The sequence below is a fragment of the Panthera pardus genome, unplaced genomic scaffold, assembly GCF_024362965.1.
Source record: "Panthera pardus isolate Hobbes unplaced genomic scaffold, ASM2436296v1 HiC_scaffold_1, whole genome shotgun sequence".
In the NCBI taxonomy this organism is placed as follows: Eukaryota; Metazoa; Chordata; class Mammalia; order Carnivora; family Felidae; genus Panthera; species Panthera pardus.
This window is the reverse complement of record NW_026526654.1, coordinates 38,801,387-38,815,528: the sequence shown is the minus strand read 5'-3', so window position 1 is coordinate 38,815,528 and position 14,142 is coordinate 38,801,387. Positions and strand designations below refer to the sequence as shown.

The window sequence follows — 14,142 nt, the reverse complement described above, 5'->3', positions numbered from 1 at the left end:
TTTCCTGAGAAGCTGAAATATAAACGGAGCACAAGTCCCCCACTGTCTCCAACTTACTTTAAGATTATTTTTTTAATGTATGGGAACCACACATTTTACTATTTCCACTCACCGTCTGGTTTCAGAATCTGCTTAGAGTGGAGTTTTTCTTCACAACCAGAAAACTTTGAAAGGACAGCTACCGCTGAGTGACCAGCCTTTGCACTTGCTTAAGGAGGACGTTTGCTTGCTTCTTCATAAATTGACAAAGGTGTCATAGAATAGTCTTATTATTCCTTCCCGCAATACACAGATTCACTCACCAGATAGCAAAGCATTTCTTGTTTTGCACAGTTTCCTACTACATAAAATAGGAAACTCTGCAAAGCATGTGTTTTCGTTATGTTTTATTGACATAATATTGTCTTTTTATTTGGTAAGGATTTTACTTAATACAAAACAAATGTTTAAGTTCTTATTACATACATTGGTCATCATTATATAATACAAATGTATTTGCCTGCAACATTCCTGTTTGGAGCAGATTTTAAAAAAAAAAAAAACAGCCTTTGTTAAATCTTTTCATTTGTTCATTCCTGGTTCTCCAACAATGAAATCCGGTCATACTTTCCTATAAAATAATGGTTTGTTTGCTTCTTTTTTTACAAATGCATTTTATTAAAAACTTTGATGACACTTCAAGTCAACAACAGAAACAAATCAATTTTGATGGAAGAGATCTATTTTTAAAAATACCTCTAGTGCTTTTTTTAAACATTAACAACTGTTTAAAATCACAGCTTTTTAAAGGTACTATTCTGTTTTGAACATCAAGTGTTTTGTTTCACAGATTTGCCGGTGAAATTAAAAAGATTTGGCTAAACTAGGATGATGTCAGAAGATATAATCCCAGCTATTAAGAAACTTTGTACATTTGGCATCTGATTTAGTCTTGGGTCACCAGGAAATAAAGTATCTCTGGTCTTTCTGGAGCAGTAGGTGGCACACTAAATGTTCCAAACGAACAGAAGCATTTGACATGGTGGCTGGGCAGATCAGTGGATGATTTTTTTTTTAATATTTATTAACTTCCAAAGGAAAGTCATTTACTTTTTAAGAAATGTTTATAGGCTAGGATAACATACACAAACCTTCAAATGCCTCTTTCCCTGAACCTCAATTTAATTGGGGGGGGGAGGGGTACCTGGTTATTTATTACCTCCCAGCACTCTGAAGTGAGGGCTGTGGTTTAAGAGTTTCTGCAGTTCAAAAAAAAAATTGATAAACACAGGCAACTAATATAGAATTCATTTTATTCAGAGCACCGCTTTTCACATGAGTTATCTGAAAGTGAATTCTGATTCAGCAGAAAAATACATCATTCTCACCCCTTCCTCACTTTTTATCCCCCTTTCAATATCCTCCCCTGTATTTGTGGTTGAATTGAGTCTTGTTTTCTGACCGGCTCTACCAGGATTTGGCCCAGTATAAACAAAAATGCACCCAAATCATAAAACTGCTCTTCTTTCAGTTATGTTTTATTTGTAAGCATACTGGGACACATCCCCCTGTTGTATTTTGGCGCACAGAAATGGTTCTAATAGAAGTGGGGAGGGGGGGAAAGGTAATAGAGCAAAGACATAACCAAGGAGAAAGCTCAGCAGACATAACATGGACAGGTAGATCAATCCGTGAGACATTTCAGGATTAACACTGGCAGTTTGTAACCACTGTGTGAGTGTGTGCATTAAAGAAAATATTTACAGTAATCTTCCTTTTTTTCCCCTCTTCCTCTAAATACAAGAATATGACAAGAATGTTGTGTTTTCGGTGAAAACAGGCAGTAGACTGTGAAATCACACTATCCACAAAACGGTCTATCAGAAAGCTAGCCCAGTTTAGTGCTCAGTTTCAAATGCATAGAATGTTTGCGCTGCAAACAATGATATACAACGTAATTAAATAAATAATACCTAACCAGAGTGAGACCTAATTGTGTTTCTTTCTGCACCTTTCAGATCATGCATGATTTCAGTCTTGTTAAATGGCAGAGTTTTCCTTTTCTCATTTGTCCGGTTTTTAATTTTTTAGTTCTTATTAAAGGATGGTAATAAACCATCTCCACATGAGATCGAAAGAGTATCTTGTGCACCAAGCACGCATTTTACCTAACCACCTTCAACTGTCTTTCTCTTTTTTTTTTAATCCAGTTCATAAAGTATCTTGATTATTACTATGAAATACTATACATGATTTTCTATTTGGGAGACTGATAGTGCAAATTAAAGTTCTTGCTACCCAACATTTATCCCCAGCAATAAATTACTTTTGAATAATAATAATAATAGTAATAATAATAATAATAATAATAATGAAACACAGTTGTTCTGCTTTCCACCCCAACATGCAGACCCCTTTGAAACAAATGGAGGGCTTTAAACCTGTCTTCCTCTCTTCTGGGATTTAGTTGATTTTTCTCCCAGCCAAGTCCTGCTCCAATTGAAAGCAGAAACTTCTCGGATTTCAACGATTTCATGTTCTCTAAAAGAGAAAGAAAGGGTACCTAGAAGAGCAAGACGGGTCTTGTTCTGGGGAGAAAATGGGACAGAGTATCTCTCCTAGTGTCTTCCACCCCATCAGTCTAACTGAATCAATGGGGGGGAGGGGGAATCAGCAGGTAGTTTAAAATAAACCACACTAAAAAATAAATGAAGGGGGACGCACGGTCCATGGGGGGGGGCAGGGAGGGGAGGAAGCTTATTTTGAAATAATGTTTTCCAGATCTTAGATACAAAAGCAAACATGAAAAGAGAAAAACCTTGCTAAAATGGTTTTACTTCACTAGAATAAAATACTTCGGGGCCCCTAAATTCTGCCTTTTAGTCAGCTCAAAGACTGTGTGTGTCTCTCTCTCCCTGACCGTCCCCACATGACAGTGACCAGGCCACAGTAGAGGCCAGGTCACCAGAAAACTTGGGACCCCTGAACAGCCACCCTCCCCCTTTCACCTGTGCTCCCACTCACTTTCCAGCAAATGGAGAGCAGCTATTGGATTCTCATTGGAAGCCAGAAAAATAAATCAAAAGAGGACAGGGATGGGGTGGAAGTGACACTTGGAGGGAAAAAGTAAACACTGAGACAGAACAACTAGCTTCGCTACCCAGAATTTCACCCTCTGGTTCGTTTGGTTTTCGGTTTTTAACTCAGTTCATGTATGTAGGGTTGGGGTTGGTGGTAATAATGGTGGTGCTCTTTTTTCTCTTCCTTAGGGGGTAATGAAGCTGCAGAATACGGCTCCCCAGATTTAAGTTACTAAAGCATTTTTTCTTTGCTTTTGTTCTGTTTTGTTTTAGTTTGTCTTTATTTGTCTAGGTTTTTTTGTTTTGTTTTTTGGTGGTTGGTAGGTTTGTTTTTGTACGTAGTTCCTTGGTCCCCAGGAAATTTTGACTAGTGTCTCTGGTCAAAAACAGTCCATTTCCCTACTCTTCCCCACTCTCCCCCCACCCCAACCCCCAGAACCAACCTGCTCCTCAAAACCCCTCCTCCAGTCTCCGCTTTCCTTCCCCTCAACTCCCCGCTCACCCAAAAGGTCCCTCTTTTCCCCCCACCTGGCTCTTGGGTGTCCACACCCAGCACCCAGTCCTCTTTGCTGTGGAGGATCAGGGGCAGAGGGAGCACAGAGAGGGTGGAAGAGAGTGCTCGAGGAGGGACTCCCCAAATGCAAGCAGGATAACGGACACTCCAAGTCTAGGGGGAAGCAGGCCCAAAGAAAGCTCCCGAAAAGCCCCTTCAGCTCCCCGCTCTGCCCCGCCCCGCACCTCCCACCCCCTCAGTAAGTGGCGGAGAATTTCATCCGCTTCTGCTTCTGTCTCTGGTTGCAAAACCACACCCGCACCACGTTCTTTTTGAGGTCCAGTTTCTCGGCGATGGCGGCGATCTTCTCGGAGGAGGGCCGGGGTTGTACGGCGAAGTAGGCCTCGAGGGAGCGCTTCTCCGGCGCTGCGATGGAAGTCCGCTTGCGCTTCTTCTCGCCGCCGTTGAAGAGCTCGGGCTTGTTCATTTTCTCGCGCTGCGCGCCCTCGGCCTCCTCGAGCCACGCCTGCAGGATGGGCTTGAGCGCGATCATGTTGTTGTGCGAGAGCGTGAGCGACTCGAACCTGCAGATGGTGCTCTGGCTGAGCGAGCCCACGCCCGGGATCTTGAGGTTGGCCAGCGCCGAGCCCACGTCGGCCTGCGTCACGCCCAGCTTGATGCGCCTCTGCTTGAAGCGCTCGGCGAACGCCTCGAGCTCGCGCGGGTCCGTGTCCGAGTCGCAGATGGACGCCAGGCCCGCCGCGCCCACCACGGCCGCTGCCGCCGACGCCGCCGCCACCTGCCCGGCCGCCGCCGCCGCCGCCGCCGCCGCCGCGCCGTGGTGCGCCGCCGCCGCCACCAGCCCGGGGTGCGGCAGACCCGACGGCATGTTCATGGCGGCCGCCGCCGCCGGGTGCGACAGGTGGCCTAGGCCGTGCATGTGCGGATGCGGGTGCGCCGAGCCGCCGAGCAGCCCGCCGCCCGGGCCGCCGCCGCCACCCCCCCGGGCCACCGCCGCCGCCGCCGCCCCCGGGGCCGCCGCCGCCTGGGCCGCCGCCGCCCCCCGGGCCGCCGCCGCCCCCCGGGCCATCGTGGGCGCCGCCGCCGCCGCCCGCCGCGCCCGCACCACCCGCGCCGGCCATGAGCGCGAGCGAGGGCGACGAAATATGGTCCAGCAGGTCGCCAGGCTCGAGCGCCTGGTGGTGGTGGTGGTGGTGGTGGTGGTGCGCCAGCGGCACGGTGGACGTGGACGTGCATGGCACGCTGTTCATCGTGTGGTACGTGGCGTCTGGCTTGAATGGGTGGCTCTTGCCCTGGGACACGGCGATGTCCACGGCCGCCAGCGCCTCTGCCCGCGCCAGCAGCGTTTCGTCTAGGCTGGCGAAGAGGTTGCTCTGCAGCTGCAGGCGACACAAACCAAACCAAAACAAAACACACACGCACACACAAAACAAAAACAAAACAACAACAAAAAAAGCAGAAACGCAAAACAAAACCACACACAAGCCGGAAAGCACAAGCAAAGGGCAAACCAAACACAAAGCAACCAAAATAACAATAACGGGGGTGGGGATAGTGGAGAACAGGAAAGACGGAATGGGGGGCACATTGGGGACGAGACAGGGGGGATAGATGAGTAGGGACGTATGTGTGGGGAGGGGGACAGATGCAGGGGAGAGGGGAACACAAGAACACATTCCGGGAACCGGCGTGGGAGACCAAAAAGGAGGGGGAAAAGAAGAAGAAATGGAGATGTAACTCGCAGCTGGGGACCCGTGTCACGCACCCGAACACGCACAGAGACCGCCTTTCCGAGGCGTGAAATTAACAGAGAAAGTGGAGGGAAGTCGAGAGTCACGGCCCCGGCGCTCCCCACTCTGATAGCAGGCGCCCGACACAGAGGCAGAGGCGACGGGAACACGACATTAAGCGCCACTGGACAAAACGTCCCTCGCAGCGGGATTCCTCTAAAAATCCCTGCCCGCAAATCCCCGCACCTGGACCTGTGCGCACACCAGCACCCGACATGCAGTGTCTCGGAGACGGGGAGGGGGCAGGCGCGCGGGCCGGGGCCGCGGGCGTGGGGCGCTTACCGGCGGCGTGGGTAGGCAGGCCCGCCGGATGGCCTCAGAGCTGGAGTGCAGCGACGGGTACTTGTGCTCAGGGAGGGTGGGATGCATGGCAAAGTGAGGCTGCTTGCTGTTCATAGACATCATCTTGATGGCTTGGCATGTAAATCCACAAACACTCCGAAAGTCTGCCGGAAAGTGCGCACGCCGGCTCCCCCGGCCTCCCTTCGGAGGCTGCAGCCGCGGCGGCTGGCGGCGCGGAGGCGGCGGCCGCGCCGGGGGCTGCTGCTGCTCCTCTGCTGCCGCCGCTGCCGCCCGGCGCTCCCTTTGACCGTGCAGAGCGCCGCGCACCGGCCTCGCGATCCCACTTCTCCTACAGCTCTAGCCCCGCGCGCCGACGGGATGCACTCCTCTTACACCTGAGCCCCACTTCTCGCGGCCGGTTCGGGGAGCTCTCGCGAGAGCTCCGGGCCCCGCAGCGCTGACAGGCATCAGCCGTCTCTGTCTGTCTGGCGCGCGCTCTCTCTCTCCGCGGCGCCGTGCGTCTGCGCGCGCGCGCGCGCTCTCCCGGCCGCGACAGGCGCTTGGGAGCCGCTCTTATAGTGACCACCAGCAAGGACAACGCAGGTGATGCACCTGTAGCTACCCGGGCATGCGCACTTGCACGCCTCACCTTTCCCACCGCGGCTCTGGAAAGATCAAAAGGGCTAGCTATTGTCTGAGGGTACGCACCTTTTAGGGGGAGAAAGACAAGATGCTCACAAGCCCGGTGGTGTTTTCCCTCTCTCAAACTCTCCCCCATCCCCACCGCAAGCCCTGAATATATGCGCATTACTTAGGCACACCTCCACTCCGGGATGTCTAACAAGCTGTTATATAATGTATACAGCTGGATATTTGTATGTTAAATTATGCCCGCGCATTCCTCTGTATACAGTATAAATAACAACACAGAAATGCAGAAGATGCTGTCTTTTGCTGCAAGAACCCGTTTCTTTCAAGGTTTATAAATAGGTTCCTGGAGGATAATCGCGGTGACAGACATTTGTTTGAAGCAGTCAGACGCTATTGATTTCCATATAATTTAATTTCCTCCGCATACTTTGTTGTTGTTGTTGTTGTTGTGAATATAACTGTGTCAGGCACCGACAGTGACAGCCACTTAGGAGCCACAAGGAGCGTGTGCGTTCTACCAGGGAACCGCTGTTGAAATGAAATTGTGCATTTCTCTTATTGTTTGTCTCCTTTAACCGTGTACAAACCCACATTTCAAACGAGCTCCGGGTGATCTGAGGCTTCTAGTAATCAAAAGGAAAAATAGTTAACAGGGTGTTGTTGGGATCCTTTCCTCTCCTCAGCGTGTACACACACACACACACACACACACACACACACACACACACACACACACACTTTATGCTGGAAACTCCAGAAAAGGAAATTGCTTTAGAGAAAAAAGAATAAGATGTTGAAAAGAGAACTTTCTTTTCCCTTCCATCGTTTTGGCTTCTTTGCCTCTTATCTCTGCCTCTCTCTCTCCCTCCCTCCGTGTGTGTGTGTGTGTGTGTGTGTGTGTGTGTGTGTGTGCGCGCGCGCGTGTTTTCTCTTTTCCAATAGGAGATAGGATCAAGCCAGTTTATAGGAAAATGTGATTAAAATATTAATTCAAACCAACTTGAAAGAAAGAAACCTAAGCTCTGATCCGGACTTTATTTTTTATGTATGCTCTTATTGTGAAATCAAAACCTAAGAAGAATGAATCAATTAGCCAACCTGTTATATGGCCCTTGTGTGGCAGGCAGATCAAGGGCCTCCCGTGAGAACCACAGTTCAGGTGCCGAGTCCCCAGGGATACAGCACTTGCCCCGGGTGATAATAACAGCCCAGATGCTATCACATCTGTGGCAAGAGAGCTGGAGAGCGGCAAGAGTCTACTTATGGGAGGCAGAGATCAGATAAATAATCTTTCTGGTCCTTCTCACATCAAAGAGGTCTGTATTTCTACCGCAGAACCGATCTTACTTCTATAAACCTTAATTTGAGTTCGCGTGGATCTTTTCTTCCAATAAACGCGTCCGTATTTATCATATATTAGCACTCAATACTCAAATTCCAAGAAGAGCCCACAGGCGTCACCATGGTTTTTTCTTTCTTTCTATTCTTTTCTTCTACCCTCCACCCCCTTTGCAGCCAGAGAGGGGAGTAAGAAAGATGTTCACTTGCCGGTGCGAGGAGCCGCGTTTCCATCCATTACGTAGTCCCTGGGGAGTGCTAAATGCAACTTTATCTCTGCAGGGAATGGAGAGGAGCAGGACTTCGCTGGAGGGAGCGAGTGAGTCCTAAGGTAGTCGCCGCCCCGGGTGTCCAGGCTTAACCTAATCCTTCTTGACACCCCTCGCAGCGGTTCCCCGAGCTCTCTCACTAGGGGCAGGAAGGGTCCCACAGAGGGCGAGCGCCTAGATCCTGTCTGCCCCCCAGGGAAACGCTGGCCTTTAGGGACCCTGAAGCGTGCACAGGAGACAGGATTTCAAACAGCGCAGGTTAGGGCTGAGTGGACCTCCAGAGAGCGAGGCCAGCCCCTGAGTACCGGAAGCTCATCTCTGCTCACACTACCACCCTGGGAGGGCACCAGGAAATCCAGCGGGGAGACCCCCTGACGGAGATCAGAAGTTCACCGCTCCCACCCCCCACCCATCTCCTAGTTCACATTTCTTTGGACACCTTTCTTAAGACAACACCTAGGGGTGGGGCCAGACCTCTGCCCAGATTATCTCAGCTTTTCCTGGGGTTAGAAATAGGAGGGCTATAGGTTCAATTCCCAATCCAGCCCCCAACCAATGGACTGGAAGCCCATTTAGGGCACATCTGTGTCCACCATGGTACTTAGCAAGGTGTTTGTCACAGAGTAAAAACGCCCCATGAAATAATATGTGTGTCTGGGAAGGAAGAGAAGGCAGATGGAGGGGCAGGAGTAAAAGCCAGAGAATTCAACAAGCCAAGGTTAATGGGGTGGGGGGGGGGGGGAAAGCTAGAGGAAGATCACTGAAGGGTCTCCTCTCCTCCTAAAAAGGAGATGAAGACTGGGCCAGAGGGGTGTGTTGTCCCCACACAGAGCTGTAAATCTGGATAGCAGCTTGTTCTTTTTTTGGAGTTCAATTATTTCATCTCTCCCTCATTTACTTTCTACTTTCCTTTCCTTCCTCAAATGCTTGGTAATCACCAGTCGGGGCCAGGGCAAGACACTGGAGAGAAAATGAGGTATAAAATATGGGTATCTGCCCTCCAGGAGGTGGCAGTCTAGGAGAGTGGGGCAGCCCTAGGTGAAGAGGTGTTTGTGGTATAGGTGTGACAGTTACAACGAGAGGGCGTTGTACAGAAATATGGGACAAGTTGGGAGATGATGCTGGGATACTTATCTTGCCACATCCCTGCCGGGCCTCAGCTCCAGGCTAGAGAATGGGGGATAGTGGCAGGTCTGCAGGCAGTTCCTTGGTCCTTCTCTACTTACCCCAAGGCTGAAAGAAAAGGGTGGTGGACTGGGGCTCACCAATATGTTACTGCTTTGTTTTCCTGGATTGGCAAGCTCAGTAACTAGCTGGCCCCTGCCTGTGCTAATGATGCCCACATGGGGTCTGAGCCTTGGCATAGATTCCTGGAAAGATTCCCCCCACCTTCCTTCTCCTTGTTTAATGACCACCACAGATTCTCCCCTCCCCCTAGCTCATAGCTTTGCATTTTATCAAGAGGGGGATAATGAATGCACAGCTATTGATTTCCAAGGAATTTCCGCCCCCAGGGATAGGGAGTCTATCATCTGGATCAGAGACACATTTCTTTCCCTCATTAATTAATTTTCTCCTCCTCCTTTGGCAGGCCCCACTTCACATCTCCTTTGGCAGCTCCTTCCTCCCCCCCCCCCCCCCCCCCCCCAGCTCAGAGAGCAGAGATTCCTTGGTTGGAGTGAGGGCCAGCACTGCTGGGAGTGAACTCTCCTAGCCTTGGACACCCACGCACCCACCCACCCACCTCTCCAGCTCTGGAGAGAACGCCTGACAGCTGCTGCCCGCTGGGGCTACCTTTCTCCTTCCAAAGGGGTACGGGGAAAATTAGCACTGGACTCCGCAGCCACTACCTGCACGCATACACACACCTATGGGATTGGACCCGAGTTATTTGTTCGGATTCAGGGACAGGGTTTTGGCCCTGAAGAATGTCTACTTAAGTGCGTGGAGGTTGTGTGTGTATAGGGAGGAGAGGATCGGGCCCCGGGTTCTAGCGTGAACCCAGAGATCTGGCGCTACCTGCAGGACGGCCACCTCGGGTTCTGGCGCCTGGAGCAGGAGCTCTGCACCTGCCAGATTCGGGGAGCCACGTTTCCCGCGGGCACTTGCCCAGTTTTGAAACTAGGCACATTGCACAGCGCAGTCAGCACTCTGCGCGCAGAGAAAGCCCCCAGAGCCCAAAGCTGGCTGGTTGCAGAGGCCGCTTGGGTTGTTTTTAAGCAGTGTGAAGGGGCAGGCAGGGGAGGAGCAGGCCCAGAGTAGGGGCGGGGGTCGGTTCTCCGAAGAGGAGCTGCACTTGGGTGGGCCCTGCACCCTCTTGCGCCGACACTTTCTGTCTGAAGGGTGGAATGGAGGAGCTGCTGGTGACTGTACTTTCGCTTCCTCTCCCGGCCGCCTTCCCGGGCCAAGCCTGGGCTGCCTCTCAGCGCTTCCCTCGCGCACGCCGGTCGCGTCTCTCCTGCTGGCAGGCGCCCGGGATCCTCGCGGGTCCTGCCGGGGTCCTCAGACCTCCTCCACGCAGACCGCAAGGCCGCAGCACCCACCGGGGCCGGCGCTTGGCGGTGGCCCTACCCTCTCTGCCAGCTCCAGGGCCCAGCTCTGCCCCAGCAGCGAGTTCAGAGTCACGTCCTTGCTGGCGGGAGCTCGGAGATTTCCTGAAGGCCCTGTCCTCCCTTTCGCGCCCGGCCCGCGCCCGGCCTGCACCCTGGGCTGCTTGTCTTGCCCCCAAAGCTGAAGGGGGTGAGTTATTGAGGCCCACGGTGATCTCCCGTAAGGATCCCGCCCCGCGTTCAGACCGGATTCCAGATGGGACCTGAGGAGAAGGTTCTTGAGGGAGCCGGTCGAGAACCTACTGTTTTCTTTCTTCTGGCCGTTTAATTCAAGTGCAACTTCCGTTGGGAACATTTTCCTGGATGTCGACCACCCCACCCCGAGATGATGTGCCCCCAGTAAAGTTCACTGCCGGTCACTATCACTCTTGGCGTTACACGTGGAGATTATCTGTGTTTCTCTGTATCTATCTATCCATCCATCAGCTCCACCTTAATCTTAATCTCTCTGTGGACTTAAAACCAACCTACCTTGTGAAAGATCTGCGGGTGAGGCCGGACAACTACATCTCCATCCTAACAGGGGCATGGCCTCCCCCGCCCGCTAGCTGCCAGAACCAGTTACGCTGTCCGTGTGAACAATGTTGTATCACTAAACGTGGCCACGCGCCCATGTGGTCTAGATCCCAAGAGGAGGCAAGTCGCCCCCGCCCCACCCAGGCTCTTTCAAAACTGGAAGAGCGCGCTGGTCAGAGAAGGGGTTCGAGGTCCCCGGGTTAAAAACAACAACGAACGAACCAACTCTACAGCAGGCACTCCCGCCAGTGACCCTATGCGACGAGATGGAAATTCTGTCGCCTTCCCTCTGCTCAGCCGCCTGCCCACCGCTGCGACTCGGACGCACGCAGGCCCCAGGTGGAGGGAGCTCCGCTGGCGCAAGTGGACAGCAGAGGACCCCCGGCCCTCCACGAGTGCGGTTCCGGGGACCCGGAGGCTGGCGCCCATCGCCCTCCGCAGGCTCAGCTCTGCCTGCTGGAGCAGGATCCCTAGGAGAGCCGGGAGCCGCCGAGGAAAGCGCGAAGCCGCGAGTCCAAGCGCCAGAAGTGCGGAGTTGGGTCCTGTCGCCGGGCTCCAGCGCTCGCCGGCGCCGCCGCCAGCCGCCCCTCCTCCTCGCCGCCCGCACAAATCAAAGCCCCTTACGAGGGACTGGGAAATAGTTGCCTTGTCATGTAACACATTGCCCTGATTTATTATAAAATTTTAACGAAATCATGCATATTTTAACAGCCTTTAATCACTGCATGAAAATTTAATTCATGGACTGTAGCGCGTTTAAATAAATGAAGTGTTAATTCATTAGGATTAATTAATTTGTTAAAGGATTGTGTGCAAGGTTAAGGTGGAAAGAAAACTCTTTGTTGGTTTCGCGTCTTAATCGCCAGGTTTCGGGAGTGGTAATAAAATGAAAGGAAACCTCAAAGCAAGTCGTTTCTTCGGGTGGGGTCTGGGCGGGACCAGCTGACAGCGCTCTCGAGAGCGCGGGATATTCCGGCCCGAGGGGCCTGGGCGGGTGGGTCCCCCCCGGGGCACTGGGGGGTCGGGGGTTGGGGGAAGAGCAGCACTGGCTGCGGAAATCCCGGAAGGTTGGGTTCCTTGGAATCAGAGAGAGGAAAGGGGGCTCAGAGCCGAGGCTAGCGGGCTAGACCTCACCTCCCCACCTTCAGCACAAAGATGACCCTGTGAGTGAAGCGAGGTCGCGCCTTCCGGCCCTCGAAGCGCAAAGCCTCGGCTTAATGGACAGATGATGGGCCAGCCCTGCCACCTCCTGAGCCTTCCAGCGCCCAGGGAGTCACTGTCTCGCCATCAGGCCGCCGGCCCCGGCGGCGAGGGCGAGCTTAGAGCCTCAGGAGACGCTTGGAAAGAGGAGGCGGAGCAAAGCCAAACTTGCAAGCTCAGGCTGGAGCAATCTAGAAACCTTTCTCAATCAGGAGCCTTGACATCAGAGAATGGGTCCTTCAGCATCTCTTCTGAGACGTCTGCTAAACAGGTGCTCCTTCAAGGATAGCGGACGAGCAAGGGACGTTCTTTTCCGCACCGAGCTCTTATTCATCCTTAAAGACCCAAAGCTAACAGCACTTCCGGTAAGATGCCTGATTTCCTCCCTGCTCCAACCTACCCCCAACACCGACTTTTTCTACTCACCACGTTATTAGAATCAAAAAGGGACACAACTAGCTCCTGTCCTCATAGAAAGTCTCATTTACATGCCTAAATTATTGCCCTTGGGAACTGGATCTTTACACCCCCAAATTACAAGTGTCACACAAGGCACACACTTCTTTCTCCACAGTTGGTTGATCCAAGGACCATTTCTTAGAGGGGGGTCTGCTCCCTGATAAGACACAGCAAGCCTAAAAATCTACCGTTTCATGAAGTGGAACTTCAAGGTATTTCTAGGCTGCATCTGTCACATAAAACTGAAGATCACCCTAGCTTGAGCTCCAGAAGGGTTCTTCTTAAAAGAAATCTCCATCTTAATAGATGTTTCCTCGCTCAGAGTGGGGTTCCGAGAATTAGGCAATAAATGTTCACTATGCACTCTGAGATCATTGCTTAAAAGGTTTTCTCTCTGCCAAGTATTATTAAAAGGGTAGGGTTACATCATCACAGGCAAAGACAGTGTTGTAGGACTCGCACAAATAGGAATGAAAGACCTTATGAGGCTTTGGGAAATACTTTTAATCTAATAAGCCACATTCCATAAAAGTTAAACTGTTATCTCAGTTTGATGTTCTACAAGTGTCATTCACAGGTAAAAAATCTAGTGTATGTATTACACTTTGAATAACTGAAAACCATTCAAGTATTAGAAACAAGTTTCTGAAACATCTTAGGGTGTAAGACCAAAGTTCTTCCCTTGTTCAGTGGTACCTTTAGTTTTGAACCAAATGTAGATACAAAAGAGATTATAGAAATACAAAGTACATTTGAAATTTAAGGAACTATAAATCTTAAAGTCTCCCATTTTCAGTTTTAGTCTCAACTGATCCATTAAAACAGGAAAAAGACATGTCATTATGGATAGAATTAAGATTTTGAAAATTAAAAGATGAACACTAAAGGTCATGTCAGAACAAAATCTAGCATCATGTCACATTTCCTTAGCCATTACATTTTAGATGAGCAATCAAAAGATGCTGTCTTTATAGACATGAACTGTTAGTGTCTGCTTCTCTTATGAAGAGTGCATCTTTTTCTAACATCGCCTCTCAGTAGGGAGAGGCTACATGTCAGAGTTAATGTGAATCTTTCTACACTTAAAAGTGGCACACAACTCCCATCCTTAAGCTTCTACCTTAGTAGTGGAGTTAGACCCTGGAACACTGGCAGGAATTAAATGCTACTTGAAAAGAAACATGCTAATACTTCTAAAGTAGTACTTTAAAAAGAATCCGTGGAAATTTCAATTCCATTCATCCTGTGGCCTACAAATGCAAACTCTCATGCATGGGGGAGGAAGAGCACAAGGTCTGGAGTCAGAGGCCCAGCTCTAAGACATGGTTCTGTCCCATTCCAGCCATGTAATCACTAATCTTCAATTCACTTATTTGTAAGGTGGGGATAAGAGTTCTTGACTCACAGAGTTTGAAAAGAGGATTATTAGGAAATAAAATTTAGCAAAGTACTTGC

The 14,142-nt window shown here is 50.7% G+C and overlaps 1 protein-coding gene across 1 annotated transcript; it reads right to left on the bottom strand.

Annotated features, from left to right (window-relative positions):
- Nucleotides 1–3,534: 3,534 nt before the first annotated feature.
- POU4F1 (POU class 4 homeobox 1) lies at nucleotides 3,535–6,130 on the bottom strand. The gene is given in 3 exon segments (XM_053899234.1): nucleotides 3,535–4,555; nucleotides 4,557–4,952; nucleotides 5,646–6,130. Coding segments are annotated over 3 exon segments (1,266 nt in total). The 5' UTR covers nucleotides 5,769–6,130; the 3' UTR covers nucleotides 3,535–3,808.
- Between the last annotated feature and the right edge of the window lie 8,012 nt (nucleotides 6,131–14,142).